This window comes from Vigna umbellata, chromosome 8 (genome assembly GCF_029865625.1).
Source record: "Vigna umbellata cultivar VRB3 chromosome 8, Vumbellata_1.0, whole genome shotgun sequence".
NCBI lineage: Eukaryota > Viridiplantae > Streptophyta > Magnoliopsida > Fabales > Fabaceae > Vigna > Vigna umbellata.
This window is the reverse complement of record NC_142172.1, coordinates 33,117,114-33,139,878: the sequence shown is the minus strand read 5'-3', so window position 1 is coordinate 33,139,878 and position 22,765 is coordinate 33,117,114. Positions and strand designations below refer to the sequence as shown.

The 22,765-nt window shown below is 31.8% G+C and overlaps 2 protein-coding genes and 1 non-coding gene across 3 annotated transcripts; 2 read left to right on the top strand and 1 right to left on the bottom strand.

The window, feature by feature from the left end:
* The first annotated feature begins 8,376 nt into the window (after positions 1-8,376).
* LOC124831524 (heavy metal-associated isoprenylated plant protein 35-like) lies at positions 8,377-10,095 on the top strand. The gene is made up of 3 exons (XM_047305538.2): positions 8,377-8,588; positions 8,685-8,760; positions 8,858-10,095. The coding sequence occupies exons 1-3, from the start codon at positions 8,514-8,516 to the stop codon at positions 9,895-9,897; spliced, it is 1,191 nt and encodes a 396-aa protein (XP_047161494.1). The 5' UTR covers positions 8,377-8,513; the 3' UTR covers positions 9,898-10,095.
* A 9,511-nt stretch (positions 10,096-19,606) lies between these two features.
* Positions 19,607-20,238, top strand: LOC148194509 (rapid alkalinization factor-like). The gene has a single exon (XM_088095856.1). It carries the CDS (start codon positions 19,739-19,741, stop codon positions 20,087-20,089), a length of 351 nt encoding a protein of 116 aa, XP_087951982.1. The 5' UTR covers positions 19,607-19,738; the 3' UTR covers positions 20,090-20,238.
* Positions 20,239-22,676: 2,438 nt separating this feature from the next.
* On the bottom strand, positions 22,677-22,748 carry TRNAE-UUC (transfer RNA glutamic acid (anticodon UUC)). Its single transcript has one exon. It is a non-coding gene; the product is annotated as a tRNA-Glu (tRNA).
* Positions 22,749-22,765: the final 17 nt, after the last annotated feature.

Below are 22,765 nucleotides of genomic sequence, written 5' to 3'. Positions count from 1 at the left end.
TTTAATAACGGTTATGTTTACTTGTTTTTTTGGAAGGATACATAGGTATCCATCCACACACGGGTAAACATAATCAACTAGTAACTGGGACTATATATATATATATATACACTGTCATATCATCCCAAAGGAAGATACTTAGAGATGGAATGACCAAATACAGAAGTCTGAATATTTTTTTTTACGAAATTCTCATTTTCTCCTTACTTTGTATGTAACCAATGCACTTTTACTGTCACACATTCGCTACCAACAGATCTCAACTTGAAATCATTAACTTAAGTAAAATAAGTTTTTTACTACTTTAAAGATACTTATCTTGAATACCTGAAAAGTAACTAGTAAAATATTTTGTATAAAAATTATGTTGTTATTTGGTTCATATGATAAATAAGTTTATCTTATTATACTACTTTATATGCCAAAATGAGCTGAAAATAATGTTCTGTCTAAAAAAAACCTAAATGAACAAAGTAATTATATCTTTTCCGGTTTAATGAATTTATTTCATCTTTTAGTCCTTCTACTTTATGCTATGAACAGATATAGAAGTTACTACTCATGTTTCTTTTTCCTTCTTTTTAATAATTACACCATAAAACTTTGCTTCTTTACAGATATATGGTGTCAGAATCCTTTAATCTGCATTTGTCTTGCTGAGTTGTGTCACTGTCACATGGTTATTTTGGATGATCAATCCTAATAACTTTACAAGACTTGTTGGGTAAGTTATAGTTTGGTTTAGCCTAAATAAGCTTGATTTCTAATAAAAAGAGTTTTAATCAGAACAAGCAAATTAGCCTTATTAGCCTTTCAATTGAGCACTCGTTTATAATTAGCAAAAATGTTTTGAATGAGATGTTGCTAGCATTAAAGTCATTATCTACCAGCTACCAGTATATTAATTAATACCATATTATATTGGAGGAAAATATAAAATTAGGTGCCCGTGCTAAACAGCCAATGAATACCAACTTATATTAACCTTAAAAAAAACTACTTTGATCACCACAGATTCTTTCGAGATACTTAGGATTTCTCACAATTTTACATAGGTTCCGATATTTTGACAACCAAATTTTAACACATTTTTTATAACGTCACGTGTCAGTAGTTCATTGGTCCATTTTTTCTTTACTTTTATTGTTAAAATATGACGTCAAAATTGAGGAGAGTTTCAGAAATTTGGAATTCCAAATATACTCCTTGCCCTCTTTCATTAGAAATCAACGTTCTCTCTCTTCGTTTTCGTTCTCCCTCTTCCTTGTCGTTCTCGCTCTCCCTCTTCGTTCTTGTTCTCCGTTGTAGTTGTCGATCATCATTTTTGTTCCATCTGTTCGTTTGGTCAACGTGGTCTTGTTTGTTGAGGGTATTGTGCGAAATGGCAAGTTCCGGTGACCATGGTCCTTTGAGCAAGGTAAATGCGTTCTCCCTCCATTTTCTTCATTGCGTTTTGGGTTTGGCTTTGGGTTTTCCATGTGGTATTTAAATTTGTGTTGTTTTCGTTTTTGGGTTTTGGTTTTTTGCTTATTTTGTTTTTGTTGATGTAGTTGACCGTTCGTCACTCTTTTTCAACAAAGTATATTTGTACTTTGAACGAACGTATGAAGACGTATGTGAGGGTTGGATCACGAAGGCGTTACAAGAGCAGAGCGCTTAAGACTCCATACATTGGAAATAGAGTGCTTAGAATAAAAAATGAGTGATAATTGTAATGATTTGTTAAAAGAAAGTTATGAAACATTGTACTTAGATGAACAAAGGAGTGTAATGTAACCTATTTTGTTCAATGTTATAAAAGATGCATCTTTTCTTCCGTTAAATATTGTTAATGTTAATTGAAATGTTATTCCCTTCGTTATTATCATTGTGAAATGAGGTTTTGTTTGGAAGGTTAATGAATAAAGTGACCACTTTGATTGAGTATTCATGTTTGTGATGGATGAATGAAACAATGCTTGTGACGTGATGAACTTAGCAGAAGTTCTGAAACTTCTGCACCAAAAAACACACTTGTAATCGTTTACAAGTGCTTGGTAAACGATTACACGAACAAAATCTAGGTTTTGTACAAAAACTTGTACTGTAGGAGCCAACTGTGGTAACCTAGGTGACCATAGTCAAAATTTTTAATTTTTTGGCATAAATTCACTGGTTTTCACTTGATTTTGGTATTTAAGTGTGAGTAGAGGCTGGAAAGTCATGTTTGGACACCCCATGATTGAGGAAAGGAACAATGCTTATGAGATGAGCAACTTAGGTGAAGTCCTGAAACTTCTACACAAAAAACACACTTGTAATCGTTTACAAGTGCTTGGTAAACGATTACACGAACAAAATCTAGGTTTTGTACATAAACTTGTACTATAGGAGCCAGTTGTGGTAACCTAGGTGACCATAGTCAAAATTTTTAATTTTTTGGTATAAATTCAATGTTTTCACTCGATTTTTTTGTTTAAGTGTGAGTAGAGGCTGGAAAATCATGTTTGGGCACCCCATGATTGAGGAAAGGAACAATGTTTATGAGATGAACAACTTAGGTGAAGTCCTGAAACTTCTGCACCAAAAAACACACTTGTAATCGTTTACAGGTGCTTGGTAAACGATTACACGAACAAAATCTGGGTTTGGTACAGAAACTTGTACTACAGGAGTCAACTGTGGTAACCTAAGTGACTAGAGTCAAAATTTTTAATTTTTTGGCATAAATTCAATGGTTTTCACTCGATTTTGTTGTTTAAGTGTGAGTAGAGGCTGAGAAGTTATGTTTGGGCACCCCATGATTGAGGAAAAGAACAATGTTTATTAGATGAGCAACTTAGGTGAAGTCCTGGAACTTGTGCACCAAAAAACACACTTGTAATCGTTTACAAGTGCTTGGTAAACGATTACACGAACAAAATCTGGGTTTTGTACATAAACTTGTACTACAGGAGCCAACTGTGGTAACCTAAGTGACTAGAGTCAAAATTTTTAATTTTTTGGCATAAATTCAATGGTTTTCACTCGATTTTGTTGTTTAAGTGTGAGTAGAGGCTGAGAAGTCATGTTTGGGCACCCCATGATTGAGGAAAAGAACAATGTTTATTAGATGAGCAACTTAGGTGAAGTCCTGAAACTTGTGCACCAAAAAACACACTTGTAATCGTTTACAGGTGCTTGGTAAACAATTACACGAACAAAATCTGGGTTTTGTACAGAGACTTGAACTGTAGGAGCCAGTTGTGGTAATCTAGGTGATCATAGTAACAAAATTTAATTTTTTGGCATAAGTCCAGTGGTTTTCACTTTATTTTGTTATTTAAGTGTGAGTAGAGGTTGGGAAATCTTGTTTGGGCACCCCATGATTGAGGAAAGGAACAATGTTTGGACACCACCTAGGTTACAAGTGTGTTTTTTGGTGCAGAAGTTTCAGGATTTCACTTAAGTTGGTAAATCATTGGATTAATTTAAAAGACTTATTAATATTGCGCGTTCCTTTGTCATAAAAAACACACACAACGTAAATAAAATAACATTACACATAAAGTAATCGTGAAAGTTGTGATCTTATTGCAATAACAATTTGTACATATATATATCATTGTTGGTTACAATCTGTACATATAACAATCTTATTGGAAAAAATTCATCTTCCTCTAAATACAAACAAAATTTATACAAATGGAAACAATCCTAGACCACGTATTTCTAAACTTGTGGTCATGAACACATCAAAAGCAGTAAATGGGACCAATTGTTGACTAACTCTAAAACTAACATCATGCTCAGCCCAACGTTGGACCATGACCTTCAATAATTTCAAATTCACCTCCAAATGGCTCAGAATATGCAAACACCACCAAAATGGAATCATCTTAATGCGCTCTACATGAGCGTGTCCTAGTAAGCTATTCATTTCAACAATGTTGGATGAATCCATCGAGATACGAAGGAGCCACTACAAAACATTAACAAAAAATTATTATTAACTAAGATTCAGAGGATAATACATCATCTATAAAAATAAAAAATTACATTTCATCTTACATTTCTTTTTTTGGCTGCCATTGGACCTGCAGTTATAACATAAACAAAACAACAATGTTCGAGAAGATGGTTAGGATTCGCGAAAGAACAAAACGTCAATGCTGGAGAAGATGGTTAGGGTTCGTGCAGTTCTACTTACCAAAAAATACCACGATAGCGAGAAGGCACAATACCAATGGTGGATAGGGACATCGAAGAGGGTTTCAATGGTGCACAAGACAGACGTCCAAGACAACGAGAAGGCACAAAACCAACGGTCGAGTAAAAGGTGAGTTTTTAGGGTTTGAACACGAGAGAGATGAGAGAACGATAGAGATGAGAGAACGAGAGATGAGGGAACGCGAGAGATGAGGGAACGCGAGAGATGAGAGAGAGCGATAACACATCAAACTGCGAATGAAAGAAGAAAGGGAAAGCACGAAACAAAATTTCGTATTTTTCCCTTCCCATAATACCTTCACCTCATCAATTGTATATTATTTTTTTTTTCAACATCAGCCTATTGACAACCTCCACATGGCATTGTGAAATCATTGGCAAAAAAATATTGCTAAAGAAGCGTTTTCGTTTAATATATTGTCTTCTTGTTTTGAATTTTCTCCCATCATCATTTTATCTTTAAAGATGTTTTGATGAGTTTAAAAACATGTACGAATAAGTTGTATAGTATAGAATACAAAATAATATTGTGGGCTCAAAATTATATCATCTTAAAATATTTACCTAAATAAAACTATCATGTTAAGGCAAAATAAATAATGTTAATTAAGGACTAATATACTTGAGACTTAATAAAAAAACATTTAGATCAGACTTAGAATACTATAAATAGAATATATTTTATGAGATATATTGTTTATTAATTTGTACATTTATCATGCATGTTCTTGGCTTGAATGTCAAAGTCTTTTTTATGTGGGAATTTTTTTTATTTTATGAACATCGTGACCTTTCATCTATATTCCGAGATCTCAATTAAGAAAACAACATTACATAATAAAAAGAATTGGGATTGGATAAAAATATCTTAACTGAATAATTATACAAATTATTTTTAATCTCTTACTTTTAAATTATCGAGGATAAGAAAAATTTCAGTGAAAAGTGGAAACTGAAAATTTGATTTTGGACTATGATGACTTAACATAGAAGGCTTCCAAAATTGCTTTACAACTAAAGATGTTTCCCATGAGTTTACAGCAAGATCCTATCTGTATATCCAATAGCAATTTGCAAACTCTATAAAAGTGGTGTAAAAAAGTAGAAAGAAAAAGAAATAAATGTTTTTTTCTTTATTTAAATAGTCGCCTTCAAGTACAGTATTTCCTGTGCTCCTTCATATAGTTATGCTAGTTATCTCATTTTGTTTTATGCATATGTCTACAAGTATAAAAAAAAAGTTTTATTGTTTTTTATCTTTCTCTCTTGCTGAGACAAAAATATGAAGCCAGAGAAAATGTAAAACACGTCATAATAAATAGAAAAAATTGAAAATATTCATGATATTTTGAGACATGAAATTTTATAAGAAATGTTTAATTATGCTTTGGTTGATTTTTGTAAAAAAAATCTTAAATAGATTCTCCAATTTTTATTTTTATCAATTAGGTTTCTATTTTTTGAAATGTTCTGTAAATAGGTTATAATTGTTAACGGGGCAAAATCGTTAACGAAAGAGTCACACTCATGCATATATGAAGTTTTTAATTACATGGTGACGTTGATTTTTGTTAATGTTACGGAGAATATTAGGTGTTAGTTTTAAGTATTTATTGCTTAACGACTTCATACTTCTTTTTATGTTTGGCACACACGTGGTGGATATAGATATTCATAATTATTTTTAAAGTTAAAGAAAACAACTCCTAAGTATCTCCAAATCTTAAGATTTTACAAATTTATTTGTCATAATTATCATTTAAATTAATAATAAAGAGTTTAAATTAAACAACGCTATGAGTAATAATAGATATTTATTTTTTCAGAAAGAAATTAAACGAGTGCTTCATCCTACACCTCCAACATCTCATCCTGCACCTCCAAAAATTCCATTTTTAACCTTCTGACATCCTGCACCTCCAATTTTTAACTTTCTTCTCTTTCTTATTAAAGATATTTTAATAACTATCTTTTTATTTTCTTCCCTTTTTTATTAAAAACACTCTGCACCACCTTAAAATTAATTCTAATTTAATTTAAAATTTAAATATTATTTAATATAATTTTATATTTTAATAATTATTAAAATATTATTTATATTATAATAATAGCTATATTAAAAAAATAAAAATAAAATAAAAATAAAATAATAATAATAATATAAAATTTCACTTAATATATTCAAATATATTAAATTATATTAAAATATTAAAATAAATTAAATAATTATTAAATTGTAAATAAAAACAAAAATTTTTAAAAATTTGTTATCAAAAAATCAGTTTTGTTTTTTATTTAAAATTTAATCAATATTTAATTTAATTAAAGTTATAGCATTATTTATTATATTTTTATATTTTAATAATTATTAAAATATGATTTATATTTTTATAATAGTTTTATTAAAAAATAAAAATAATAATAACTAAAATAAGAGTAAAAGTAATAAAAATAAAAATTATATTAAAAATCACATTTAATATATTTAAATATATTAAATTATATCAAAATATTAAATAAATTAAATAATTATTAAAATTTAAATAAAAAGTAAAATTTTAGAAACGGTAGTCGGATATTGACCTCCGATAAATTTATAATCGGATATGGATATCCGATAAATAAATTCTTCTAAAATTTTGATTTTGATTTTGATTTTAATAATTATTTAATTTAGTTTAATATTTTAATATATTTAAATATATTTAAATATATTAAATGTGATTTTTAATATTATTTTAGTTATTTTAATTTTTAATAAAACTATTATAAAAATATAAATTATATTTTAATAATTATTAAAATATAAAAATATAATAAATAATGCTATAATATTTAGTTAAAATAAATATTGATTAAATTTTAAATAAAAAACAAAACTGATTCTCGATAACAAGTTTTTAAAATTTTTTGTTTTTATTTACAATTTAATAATTGTTTAATTTATTTTAATATTTTAATATAATTTAATATATTTCAATATATTAAGTCAAATTTTATATTATTATTATTATTTTATTTTTATTTTTATTTTTATTATTTTATTTTTATTTTTTTAATATAGTTATTATTATAATATAAATCATATTTTAATAATTATTAAAATATAAAATTATATTAAATAATATTTAAATTTTAAATTAAATTAGAATTATCATTAAGGTGATGTAGGGTGTCTTTAAAAGAAAAAGAGAAGAAAATAAAATGTCTTTAATTAGAAAGAGAAGAAAGTTAAAAATGAAATTTTTAAAAAGGTTGGAGGTGCAGGATGTCAGAAGGTTAAAAATGGAATTTTTAGAGGTGCAGGATGAGATGTTGGAGGTGTAGGATGAAACACTCAAATTAAACGTGTGTTTTCAAAATTAAAATAAACTTAATTTGAGCCCAGTTGATTAATAATTCCACGATGAGTAATGGAATCCAAACTGCTAACAAAAATTATTCTAATTGATAAAGATTGAACCTACATAAACCTAAACTTTCATGGGTGCATTTAGTTTTGTAATATTAAAAAACGGGGAAAAAAAGGATTGACTATCAATTTCTTCTCTAGCTTAAATTATTTGTATTTTTTTTTTCATTATTTCTTCTGGATCAATTAAGTCTTTATGTTTTTAAAAATGAATAAAGTTAGTCTTTTAATTGATTTTCTTCTCTTTAAATTTTTGGTATAATGGAATAACCCGTCCCACTTTAATTACATTTTCATTAACTATACATTAAAATTTCAACTTTGTAGAAATGATGAAAATTTTAATTAGAAACTTAAAAGCTAGCAGAAAATAAGATGATTAAGAAAATTAGGAAAAATAAAGTAGGATTATGAAAATACATTAAACCTTATTATGTGTTAATAAAGCCTATGATTACTACCACCTATGAGAATATATTCTCGAAATTCCTAAAAGTAAAACCTTTGAAACATTTGGTTGATCAATATATGTATATGATGTGAAGGAAAATAAAACCAAGTTGAAAAGGCAAAAACGGAATCAAGTATGTGTCCACTAACAAAAGAATTAAATTTGCATAAAAGAAAATCGAACGATTCCCGTTGAATTACGTCTAAACTGAGACCACCGTGTTTTCACATTCTTTTTCCCAATGCAGGTTCTTCTTTTCATGAAACCCTTCTTCAACTTTTCAATTTTCTTCTTTTAAATTATAAATAAATAATAAATAAATTATTCTCTTATGCTTCAAACCCTTCCCTCAACTCTCTCTTTCTCTGCTTTTTAAGCCATCCGCATCTTTCTCACCATTCTTCTGTCTTCTTCTCTTTTCGCTGGAACACTAAAATCTCTTCTTCTCTCTTTGAAGCTCCAATGGCAGCAACAGAATCTAAAGCGGAACCCAAAGAAGCCGAAGAGCGCGTAGAAGGAGAACCCATCGCATGCAAGGTAAAACATCGTTCCATCTTTTACATTTCTTTATTCGCTTAACAACGCCCAGTACTCTCCAACAGGTTCTGAACTTCTTACGCTTCTGTCTCCCAGACCGTGGCGTTGAGGGTCTCCATCCACTGCCAAGGCTGCAAAAAGAAAGTCAAGAAAATTCTCCAAGCCATTTACGGTAACGTAACCACCTTCAAAGCCAAACACTCGTTTTCAGTTTCCCACCTTTTCCTCCTTCTTTGTTGCACAACACTCGTTACTCTTCCGTGCTGCAGGTGTTTACGACATAGACATCGATCAGAAGCAACATAAAGTGGTGGTAACTGGGAACGTTGACGGCGAGCTGTTGATTTGGAAATTGACCAAGGCGGGGAAGCATGCAGAGTTGTGGCCTGAAAAGGCAGATTCCGGAAAGAAAAAGCAAGTGAGTTCAGAGAGCAAAGAGAAGCGACAGAGCGACGCAGAAAGCAGCGAAGGGATTAAGGAAAACGATAAAGAAGATGTTAAGGTTGTTGCGCAAGACCCATCCAAAAACGCGGAAGGTAGCAACAATAAAAATAATAGTACCAAAAGTAAATCCGTTAAAAAAAACAGCGACGGATGCGCCGCCGGTAAAGCCGCTATTCAGTTGCAAGAGCCAAAACCGGAGGTGAGGCAGACGGTGGTGTTACAACCGGCCGGACCGGTAACCGAAAAAAAAGTGAGCATCGCCGTTCAAGTTCCTAACGACAATGAAGAGACCGGGAATGAGAATACAACCGGTGGAGCCGGTGCCAGTGGAGCGAAAAAGAAGAAAAAGAAGGTGACGGCTACCGGGAAAGAGAGTAATAACAACAACGGGAACGACGTTGCCAGTGATGCCAAAGCTAAAGAAGGTTCAAGTAACCAGTCAAATGGTCAAGGTCATGTTCATGAGCCAGCGGTTCCAGTTTCAAGTTCAGTTCCTTTTGTGATCCCAACCAATGATAATGCGACACGTCATCACCACTTTTACCGTGATTACCCACCGCATTACTATGCCCCTCCTCCTGCTCCTCCGCAAGTTGTTCATAGTGTGAACTACCACACGGCGCATCCTAGCAGCAGCTACGGCGCTGCGTACTATGCCCCTACGCGACCGATTTCGTACGCCCACGTGGTGCGCCCTGGGTACGAAGTGGAGCCTCCACCCTACATGTACGACACGGAATCGTATGCTCCATCGTATACTTCATCGTATGCTCCATCGTATGCTTCATCGTATGCTCCATCGCAGCCGTCGGATTCTTTCGAGCTCTTCAGCGATGAAAATCCTAATGCGTGCTCACTCATGTGAATGTGAGTTGCATTGCACGTAACCATTTCGTTCAAGTAATTTTGTAATGCTTGAAGATATACAAGAATATTATCACTGGCCTCCTTTTTACTAATTACTATATTTTAGTGAAAAAAACTATTTCTTTTTTTATGGAAAGGATGAAAAGTAAGGTACAATAATGGGTCAATGTGGCTCTGAGCCTTCGGTTTTTGTTCAGCGGCTGTTCTTGCTTTTTACTTCCATATCATGACTACAATAATATAATATATATGTATATGCATATGTGTATAGTAAATTGGAAATTAAAATTATTGGACTTGTTATGGTACCCCACATGCTCCACTACCTCATATCCATCACTTTACAATGGGGGATATATGCTTCTTATAGACTCATAGGTGTGATGAGGTGGGGTGGGCCAAATGGAAGAACTTCTGAAAAAGAAGTTCAAAATGAGAATAGACTCTATTAAAATTGGCCTTATTACTTGTGAAATTTCTAAAACATTTTTTTTTATGACAGGTTACATTAAGCATGAGATTATGAGATTAATTATTTGTTAATGGTTTGATATTGATGGTGATAATGGATTCTATACATTATGTTAAAATAGATTTTGATGTCGCCTTAAAAAATGAGTTAAAAAATTGATATTTCCGCGTTTTTAAAGAGAAAAAAAAAAACTTATTTTCCTTTGCACTTTGCACTTAGTTTAGGCAAAGTATGACCAGGAAAGTGAAATCAAAAGGTTGTGACGAAGATGAGAATCGATGAACACCGAAAAGCAATTTAAGAATAATGATTATTGAATTAATCAGTTTATACGTTTATAATTCAATTTCAGATATGGGCCATATTGTACCTACCCTTCCTCATAGAGGAACATATTCCCTGCATGGCATGGGAAGAACACCTTTTTTGAGTTTCAACTTTGTGCTACAATAAAATGAAGTGTTACAGAAATCAATTGACACATATCAGTACTTGGCAAACTTGTTTTGTTGCAAAAATCAATGCTGCAATAATTGGCTGAAACCATTGCAGCATTTGAGTTAGTAAATATTTACAGTAAAAAACAAGTTAATGACAGTCACATCACGTCCTTTTAAGAGGATTATGAAGGGAATGCTTATGGAATAATAGTGATGAGGAAGTTTAGTAACAAATATTATAATGCTGCCCAAATTGTATATTCTTTCTTGTCTTATCATTTTTCCTTGAGGAATCAGATTCCTTTTATTAAAGATTCAATCTACCTTCGTACATAAGCCTCACAAGGCTATTCATTCACACCTTCAACCTTATCACAACATAATGTTCAAGGAGAGTTGTAAATGTCATACACATCTTTTTAACATGAAAGTTTTTTCTTTTCCATTTTTTTATATTTTAAGAATTGAATTTTAACATTAATTCAATTCTACAAAATTAATTTATAAGATGATGTTTGCACCATTTATATTTTGCACTTATTTATATATTAAAAATCTATTTTATTTTTATATGATATTTTAATATGACATCGTCCATATATCTTCTAATGTTAAGGTATTATGTCTTATGTTTTGAATGTAGAACTTAAATATTAAATTAGACTTTAATAAATTCATATATTCTATAAAAAAAATTTGTATTATCTTCTATTATGCTTTCAAAATACATTGATATTGATATTTTAATTTTTTTATTATTGGAGAGGGTTAGAAGGAAGCATACACAACACTTGAAACTTTTGTGGTAAATTAGGGACACTATTTCTCTACTTCTTCAATTGAAACTTTTTCATTTTCTTTATAATTTTTATTTTGTGAAGATTCTCAATCTTTATTGCTAGAGAACGTTGATAATGTTAACATTATTTTTTTATAGGTTTATTACTAAGAGTATATGTATAGTTGATATATATGTAAATTTATTTTAATTTCTTTATTACTTAAATACTAAAAATAAATAATACCAAATTTTTTTATTTATTTTATGGATGATTGGCAACTTATCTAATATTTTTTAAAGTTTAATAGATCGTTTTATTAATATTTAATGAATCAAAATTAATTATTTTCATAACTAAGTATATCTTAATAATATTATTAAAAAAAACTACATTGGCCTTCTAAGATAGTTATTGGGTAACCGATGTAAAATAAAACAATGATAAACTAGCCATTATTTACAAGTTTCATATGTTATAATGGTTTAGTAAAGATAATTTCTAAGTAATTTGTTTTCTTAAATTGACATTGAAAGTAATATTTTACAGATCTTTTATTGAACAATCAACACATGAAAGTAATTAAAACATCACTTTTTCCTCTTTGTAAGCACACTAGTTTTCCATTTCCACAAACACCTTCGTTCTCATTTTTTCCACTCCTTCGTCATTGTCGCTAGTCGCACTCTTCCTTTTTCTATTGTCAGCATACTTCATCTCCTCCAAATTCGTCAAGTCACTCTCGAGTCTTTCCCTCTTTACGACATTCTATCTTTTTTAACTCTACTTTTTATTGTTACTAACTTTTTTTACTATACTACTTATAAGTTAGAATGACTATTGTGGTACATGAATATTTCATTTCAATGATTTAAAAATTTTGTTGCACAGTTATTGCATAAGGTGCATCCAATTATACAACCACTACTAATTCAAGTAATTCCAGTATGACTTTAGATATTCCCAGTGTACCCATGTGAAGACGTAAATGTTGTTATTCGTTCATTCTCAAATATCGTCAGTTTTAGTCAAAATCGTGTTTGGTAAAAACAGATGAAAATTCCTATATCAAATACACAACAATTAATGAAGAAATTTGACGTTCGTTTGTTAAGAGTCATCTAGTTGAGGGATGATTTAATTTACTTTAAATTATACATATACATAATTAAGTATAGGCTAAACTAATTCATAATTTTGGTCAATTATCTTGTTGGGTCATTAGTACACAATAAGTCTTCTAATGCACCTAATAGACTTCGGTATTGAAGAAACTGTAACGTAAAACGATGAGATGACATTTTTGTAAAATTTGCGAATATATAAGTCTTGGTTTCCCAAAAATTGAAGCCATATATACCTTTTTGCCTCGGTTACCAAATAACTGAAACTTAAATGTTTGTCAAATTTTCAAAATATTTCAAAAAAATTGTGATTTTTTTTATTTATTTATCTGAAATTTTTTTATTGTAATATCTTTATAAAACATTCAAAACATACTTTATAGGTCCAAAAAATGCTTTGGCCCTCAAACCTCTCTCAAAGACTTTAATTAACTTTTAAAATAATTAGTTTGATCAAAGTTGAAGGTCGAGGTAGGTCGGCCAAGGCCAAAGGCCAAGATAGTCCTGTTAGGTTCAAATATTGAGAAGGGCTAGTTCAGATTGGAGGTCGAGATGGGTCACCTTAGACCAAATGATAAGATGAGTCGGTCTAGGCCGAAGGCCGAAACGAACTCGCCCGTGACAAAGATCGAAACAGGTCGACCAAGACTGAAGGTTAAGACGGACTAGCCCCAAGGTCGAGATAGACTAGTCCAGGCAAAAGCACATGTCAGGCTGGATCGAGCCAAAGACCGAGACTGGCTAGCATAAGCTGAAGGTTGAAATGGGTCAAGGCCAAGACGAGTCGGCATAGCCGAAAGCCAAGATTGTCGGCCCGGGCCCAAGGTTTATACTGGTTAGCTTGGGGCAAAAATTGAGACAGACCAACCCAAGTCAAAGGTAGAGATGGACTAGCTCAAGCCGAAGGCCAGTATAGGGTGGCCCGAGCCAAAGCTAAAATAGACTGGTCTGAGTCAAAGGTCGAGACAAGTCAGCTTGGGGCGAAGGTCATGATGGGTAGGCTCAGACCGAACTTCCAAGCTGGTTTGCCCAAAATGATTGTCGAGACAGGCCAGGTTGGGCTAAAGGTCAAGACGGATTGGTTTGGACCAATTGTTGAGATTAAACAATGAAATGGACAGGCGAAAACCAAAGGTTGTGATAGTTGATTCAGGCTGAACACCGAGATAGGTCAACCCATACTGATTGTCGAGAAGGATTGACCCGACTCAAAGGTTGAGACAAGCCAGCCCAAACTAAACGTCAAAGTGGATCAATTTCAATAGAAGGTCAAAACTGGTCGACCTATGCTGAAGGTTGAGATGGGTCATCCAGGACCGAACAACAAAATGGACCAATTCGAGTCAAATTTCAAAACAGCTTGATCCGAGGTGGAGGTTAAGATTGGTCGGGGCCTACTCAATCAAATTCAACATAATTTCAACCAAAATTTACTCAATCGAATGTCGACCAAGGCCAATTATTAATCAAATTTCGATCAAGGTCAGCACGACCAAGTTTCGATTGAGTTCGAAATTTGGCTGAGTCTGACTTATCTAAAATTTGGCCAAATTGATCAAGTTGACCTTAACCAAATTTCAACAAAGTTGACCTTTCTAAAATTTAATTGAATTACTAAACTAAATTTGATTAAAGCTAAAGATGTATTGACTTAGGTTGAAGGTCAATATCATCTTGTTCAAGCTGAAAATCAATCTTGATAGATTAGGTTGAGAGTGGAAAAAAATTGACCTACACATAAAGTTTAAAAATGATAATATATTTTTGTTGTTTAAGAAAAAAACTCATGGTACATTAAACTTTCGTGTGTTTTTTTAATGTTGTGAAACTTTTTAATAAGAGTTTTTTTTTGGGGTTTTTTTTTTTATATCAATCCACGTATATTAAGGTTAAGTCTATGGACTGATTCAAATTAACACAATTTTACAGCTCTAGGAAGTTGTTTTCTTTATTTATAAGGTTCACATTATTGTAAAATCTTGTTCATCTATAAAAACTATAATTTATGCAAATAAAAAATATATATTTGTTTTAAGAAAACTAAAATGAAAGGAACTATACGGCGATTTTATCATCGGAGTAAAAAGTGTATCTTAAATACAACATTAAATGTGTAACATGTAACAAATTAGTTTAAGAACTTGTGAAAAATGTCTCTATTAAATATGTTCCAAGGAATGTTTGGACAAAATAGCATAAAATAAAATAAAAATTCAAATATATAATTTTTTTCCCATCTTTATTTTTATAAAATACTTATACTTAACAAATTAAAATTAAAGCATAATATACATAATAATTGAGTGGGACCGAGTTTAATAGAATCCTAGTATCCCATCTAATAAATAATAAATTTGATTAGATTGACTTCGATGTCACATAAGTACTCCAAATATATTAGGTTAAATTAAATGAATTTTACTTGGTAGTATCTATAAATACCCCTAATTTATAACTCATGTTTGGAGTTGATAGCGTACACATAATTGATATACCGACAAATTTTAAGTACATGTCTTCCATTAAAACATTAATAGCTTACAGAGTTACTTTTACACATGCTGCTCAAGCAAGTTTTTTCGAGTAATTCTATAAAAAATAATAGCTCATTGCAGTGATATATGTGTGTGTATATATATATTTGTTAACTTGCATACACTTTTGTTTTAGTTGATACATTTTAGTAATGTGTACTGGATTTTAGTAGACAAAAATAGCCTTATATATTATGGACTCTAAGTTTTAAGGTCAAGTGTGTATAAAACAAGAAACCCCAAACTCTTACTCACCTTCCTCATTTCTCTCATCTCTTTCATCTCTCTCACTCCAACATTTTCTCTGTCATCCCTATTGTAACCTAACTGAACAAAATCAGAAACACTTGCTTAATCCTAATCCACGTTCCTCACTTATCCAATTTGTTTTTCTCTCATCTTTGTACTCTCTCTCTCTCACCCACACACAGCAACCCGCGACAACGCAATTTATTGCTCTTGCTTTGTTCGTTCATTTGTTTTCGACTTTACTAACAAAATAATTTTGTTTTTAAAATGGAAAATAAATGAACGAACGGAGCAAGAGCAACAATGAGTTGCTTTACTTATAACTCTTTTCAGATTCAAATCTAAGAAAAAGATGAAAACAACTAAGATAAAAAAGAAGAATTTGAAAAATGATGAAAGATTTCGTTCCAATTTAATTGAATCTAGTACAAAAAAGATAGTACAAAAAGAATACATGGATTTGGAACTATATTTCGTTTCAAATTGCCATTATTTTAGTTTTCAAGTTGCCCCAACCTATCCATGAATATAAGAAATAGCGAGAATTCTTGATTTCTCTCAATTCAAAAATCTAGGATTTGAATTGATGTCCTTTCATTCAACCCTCCTAATTGCATTGATTTACCTAAAAGGTTTCACTTCAATTGGAATTGTATGGGTGAGAGCGAGTATGGAGATAAGAGAGAAACAAATTGGATAAGTGAAGAAGGTGGATTAAGGTTAGGCGAGTGTTTTTTATTTTTTTAGTTGGGGCTACCGTAGGAATGACAAAGAAAATATTGGAGTGAGAGAGATGAAAGAGAAAGAGTCAAGAGGATTGAGGGAGGTGAATAAGGTATTGAGGGTTTCTTTTTTTTAGTTTTGAGAATGAAAATTATTTAAATACTTTTGACCTTAAAACTTAGAATTCATAATATAGGAGAATATTTTTATCTACTAAAATCTGGTACACATTACTAAAATGTATTAACAAAGAGAATACGCAAGGAAGCAAACCCATATATATATATATATATATATATATATATATATATATAACAATCTTCAACTCTTTTTTAATGGTTACATTTACCTGGATGTAATTGCACAACTTTAAATTTTTTACCATAATATATAATTTCACATGCAAATTATGAGAAATTTTAAAAGTTTTATAGGCATAAACACGTCGTACTTGTTACTTGATACGACTATGTTTATGCATAACATTCGTATTTAAAAGTTTTAACTTTTTTTCTTAAATCATATTATTGAAATCGTATTACTTCACACGACTTTAATTGAATTAAAATTGTATCAGCGATTTTAGTCCAAATTTATAAAAAAAGAAAATCAAAGTTACACATTATTTTTTTCTCATTATATATATATGTATAATTTTCTTTTAATACAACCGTAATACTTGTTAGTTTTGATAATTTTAATGTGAAATTGTTCTCTTTCAATTTATAAGATTGAGGTGAACACTTTTTCTTAATATGGTTTTCAAACTCTCCCGTATTGGTTAAAATTTTTCTTTCATTTAGCTATCATTTTGTTAAATTAGAAAATTATCTTCGATAGATACTCTTATGTCTAAGTCAGTAAAAATTCGATAATGTTAACAATAAATGTGTAATGTAATAAATGTAATCAACCTATTATCATATTTTAAACTTGTATTTATGAATTTTGAAATAAATTTCAAATTATCATCGAATCATTCTTAATATTAATTTTTATTAAAGTAAGCGATCATATTATGCATATTTCATAGTAATAAAAAAGGTTTAATCATTTCTGACATCTCTATTTGTGTAGCTTTGTTTCAAATAGATCCATGTATTCTAAATGGTCTCAATTAGGTCCCTTACTGTGTAAAATTGAATCAATTTGGGTCTCGCCGTTAATTACGTTGGACGACGTTAAAAATTATGGATGGTGGCTTGGTGACTCAACAAATTTTATTCACGTGGCATCATTTGGACACCTGGATTTTATTTATTTATAATTTTAAAAAAATTTATTTTAATAAAAACAAAACATTTTACTTAGGGAAAACTGATTAAAAGTTAAGGATTAGTAGTTTGATTGTTGAGTACATAGATTAGGAAAATTCGAAAAAAATAGGGTTTTTTTTGGCTTGGTTGTTGTGGTTGGAAATTGGGGGTTTCTTCTTGCAGGTTCGGGTTGTTGATGGTTGAGAAGCACGGAGACGAAGGTTGATGGAGGCAGGTTGCGCGACGGCGGCAAGGAAGGTCGTGCTAGGGTTCACACCCTTGCCTCTCTTCGCGATAGGGTTTCGCCTCTTCTCCTCCGCGGCTCTGTTGATGCTCTTTGGTGGCAAGATGAAGGTTCGAATGGTTGGCTAGGTTCACGTTAGTGCTGGTGGCGGCGATGAGCGATAATGTAGAGGTTGTAATGGTGGTGATTTAGGTTTTTAGGGTTATTTCAGTTTGGGATTTTTCTGTGAGTTTCAAGGGTGGAATCATGGTGGTTCTGTTGGAGAAGATGAAGATTCATGGTGGTGATATAGGTGGCGGGTAAAGTTGATTAGAGAATGGTGGAGACGCAATTGCTTCATTTGGGTTTCGAACAGGTTTCCGGTGCAGTGGTGTTAGGTTCTCGCATTGAGTTGCACAATTCTTACGATGGCAGTAGCCTGAAAAGGGCTTTGCAGCAAGACAACGGTGGTGGCGGCCTTGCGACGGCGTGTGCGTGGTGGTGGTGCGAGGCAGTGGCAGCGACGGAGGATGACGGTGTTGTGGTTTTTTCTAGGCTTGGTTGTTATGGTTTCCCAAATTTCCTCAATCCGGCACGCACTCAACAATCAAACCACTAATCCTAACTTTTAATCAGTTTTTCTTAACTAAATGTTGTGTTTTGATTAAAATAAAGTTTTTTAAAACTGTAAATAAATAAAATCTAGCTTAGGCGTTGAAATGCTGTCACGTTAATAAAATTTGCTCAATCACCAAGCTATCAACCACAATTTTTAACGTCGTCCAACATAATTAACGAAGAGACCCAAATTGATTCAATTTTACACAATAAGAGACCTAATTGAAACTATTTAAAATACGATGAACTATTTGAGATAAATCTACACAAACAGAAATGTGCAAAAGGATTAAACCAATAAAAACATAACTTGAATTGAAAGTGATAGGTTTGGGTAAAGGAAAATAGAAGTATAGATGTTGAACACCTAATCTAAGTGGAATTGATTTTCTGAGACTTGACTTTCTGTTCTACCATATCCACCTTTCAAACCGAGCCTCGTACAATCCATCAAGTATACCGGTAGTTAATCTCTTTCCCAATTTTCCTTTTCGTTTATTTAAAGCCCTTATCATAGTTCTTTCTCACGCTTCCTTCTCAATCACACCAATTAAAGTACTTCTTAGACGTGTTGGGAACTCTCGCATACAATTTTCTCACACTTACAAATTTGTATTCAGCAGAGTAGGTGAATGCAAATTTGGAGAGTAATATAGTAGCAGCTACCCATTTTAGTCTCTTCCTTCTCATAACTACTCTTCTAAGTTGTAGGGTGGAAACTAGCACCGCACAACCACACAAATAGTCAACTTACCTCAATATAATAATAACCTTTCTCAACTTTATAAAAAACAACAAAACAAATATGCATATAAATAATTATAAACATTTACTCAATAAACATACCTAAGAAAAATGCAAATAATACACTCTTCTTCATGCTCCACACGTCTCGTCTTGCTCTCCATCTCGGTCCCTTCTGTATTTTCTCCTTGGTCCACCATATTTTATAGAACCCTTCCATTAAAGATGAACTTGTCAAATTCGGCAATTTAAATTTATTTATTTAATAAAAAAAGAAACTTGTTAACCGGGATTGCTTATTACTTAAGTATTTTCTTTTCTTTTTTTTGGTTACACAATAAATACTTTCTTTCTATCGAGTGATGGCTAAAATGTGAAAAAAAAAATTGAATTTTTAATTGAATTAAAAATTATAAAAGGAGGGATTTTGACGTAGGGGGTAAAAGAAAAGCGTTAAGAAGGTGGTTGTCGTTGTCGGAAATGGCAAAAGCGTAAATAAAGAGAGTAGATTGTCTTTTTTCAAAGATCGGAGAGAGGGTTTAAAGTTTGAAACTTGCAACTCGCTGTGTGCATTTCATCGCGTGGGTTGAATTCGTTTCGTTTGGAAATCAAAAGGAAAAGAAAAACGCAGCATTCCCGAATCGAGCAAGGAAAGGGAAAAGAGAAGCCTCTGATCAATGGCGAAGTCCAGTTCCTTAGCTATGGCGGTGATCTGCGCCGCCGCAATACTGGTGGCTATGAGTCGGTGGCCGACAGCCGAGGGAGGCGGGGACCACCACCTGGGATTGGGATGGGCTTCCACGTGCAGGGGGTCCATCGGGGAGTGCCTGGGAGGGGAGGAGTATGAGTTGGACTCAGAGATCAGCCGGCGCATCTTAGCCACCAACAAGTACATAAGCTACGGTGCGCTGCAGAGGAACACTGTTCCCTGCTCTCGCCGCGGCGCCTCCTACTACAATTGCCAACCAGGGGCTCAGGCGAACCCTTACAGCCGCGGTTGCAGCGCCATTACGAGGTGCAGAAGCTGAATTTTCTTTTTCTTTTTGTCTAATGTGTTTTCTTGTTGTTATATAAATTTATTTGTTATTCGTTTGTGTTCATCCATTTTCGTATGCTATTGTCAGAATACTCTGCCTCCTCTTAAATCTTAATACCAGTATTATTGTTATTATTTGGATTTGAACGTTTGTGTAAAAAGAACAGAAAAAATGTCACTGTTTTTTTTCTCAGCTAACCTTTTTACTTTGGTTCTGCCCACTCTGCTACTCGGTCTGAATCTGAGTGGGTGGGAAAAAGACAGAGGCCGTGTCCATGTATTGGTGATTGTATCAGCAATTCATAAATGTTCTCGTTTTCCATTTTTCAAATCACAGTCCCTCTTACGTTGCGAGCATAAATTCTCAATATTTTTTTGTAGGTAGCTTTATTGATTAACCAACTTTGGGTTTTCCACTTTTTCTCCGTTCAAACCAAGTCTGAAATCGGAATTGGAAAAGATTAAATTCGTTTCCTCGTTGCTTTTTGTTAATGCTTTACTTTTGCATTCTAAAACAAACCCAATGGGTCTGCTGAACTTTGAATATTACGAGGATACGTGAAATAGTTGAAAGTGTTACTGTTTGAAAATTGAAGGGAGCAGTGAAACGCTGAAGTGGGTAAACGAACCGACACGCCAAATATGAGACAGAAAATGGGTATGTGGGTATGTTTGGTTATTCAATAAATAGATAAAAAAAAAACTCATCAAACACATATCACAAGAAGAGAACGGCAATGGAAAATGTAGTTACACCCATAAGTCTGATAAATTCTAGTAAGGGAAAACCAGACACGCATAAGTCTGATATAATAACAATGATTAATTGTAAATTATCAGTTAACTAACCTCAGATGAACAGGTTTATAAGGGCATTAAGGCCCCCACAAATTATTAGGGTATCTCTTTAAAAAATGGGAATCAGGTTGTAAGGCTTCTATTGGCTTTCTGTTTTGTTGCTTTTGGAAAAATGATCTAAGAGCTGAGATTCTATCGGCCATGGAAATGGGGGACCAGACTAAAGCACTGAAATTGTTAATGAGCCAGCGTAATCATTCATAATTTTTATTACTTCACTTACCAAATCATTGGCGTTGGGTCATCAGCTTTTAATAAAATATTCACACATTTTGGAATTAGCTCTGTAACTCGCTTTCTGCGATTCGCATGTTTGATATGTTAGGTAGATGCTTAGTTGTATGAATTTTTATTTTCATACTTAATAATTTTTTACATACTTTATATTTACTATTTTACCTTTTAATATCTTTTTTTATATATAAATACAAATGTTAATTTTTTTAATGATAAAAATACTCTTAAAAATAGATTATCAATTCTCGGATTTTGAAATAGCTTTTTTCTTTTTGTTAGTATATCCAACGATAATGATACGATGACATTTGTTTGTGAACGTTTTCAATTGTTCTTCTAATTGATTTAAGACAGAAAGTTTTATTATCAATAATTTTGAAAACAAATTCATTAAGTAAGGTAATATTTTCTACTTTGATATCTTCAGTATCATCTTCTAAAAGTAGTGGTTTCTATATAACAAACCTTTGACAACGTATTTGAGAACAACAGAATCTCAAACATACCTTATTCGAATATTATCAGTTTTTCATATACTTTATGTTTTAACATTGAATTTGTATAATTTAGATATGGTAAGAGTAAAAACAATTTTGTACATTTCAAACAGCAGAGACATGTTTCTTCCACTGTTATAAGTTGTAACATACTTTTGGTTTTCAAATGTACAGAAAGTTGGTGCATAAACAAGGACTAAAATGTTTGAGGTGAATGACAAAGTAAGTAACTTGTCTTTTTCTATCAATGTTCTCAAACATGTGTAGCTCTGAAAAAACCATTGTTGGAATACTGTTCCTAAATTCTTTGGCTTGACCAAGAGATGGGAATAGACCAATAATGTTGATACCTAAAAGAATGGAACAATGAGCTGATATTAATGTAGTGAGTGGCTTTTAGTTCCTCTTTTGTTTATTTGTATTGTGTCATTACTATCATCAATTCATCTTTTTCCTCTTAGAAACTATTATCATGTCATTGTTTTGAAACCTTTTTTTTATTCATTTATGTAAATTCTTATAAGAAGTTATGGAGTTTGAATTCAAATAATATAAGTTTGCTCTTCATTGACGGAGTCTATTACATGCGTCAATTTTAATTTTACTTCGTATAAGTTTCTTAAGTTAAAATATATGTCAAATCGTTTCAAACGATGATAAACTATATGCACTACGTCTCTTGTATGTATTATTTACAGTGACGGATATATCATCATAAAACAAACAGGTTGATGTGATGTAAAAAGAAAACTAAAAAGATTTCATAATCGGAGGAGTTAAAATATTTTTCAGAAACTTAAAGCAAAATTTTATAGTTCAAAACTTTTGGAAATTTGAAACAAAAATCCATAATCTACAAATCATTTAAATTTAATTTTCATGTGTTACATTTATATTACAATTTTATCCAACATTTATGCATTGAAGGAATTAAAATGAGCATCCACAAAAACCTATATATAAATTTTAAAATATGATAAAACAAAATTCCATTGCCGGGAATCGAACTCGGGTCTCCTGGGTGAAAGCCAGATATCCTAACCGCTGGACGACAATGGATTTTTGTTATAAATTAA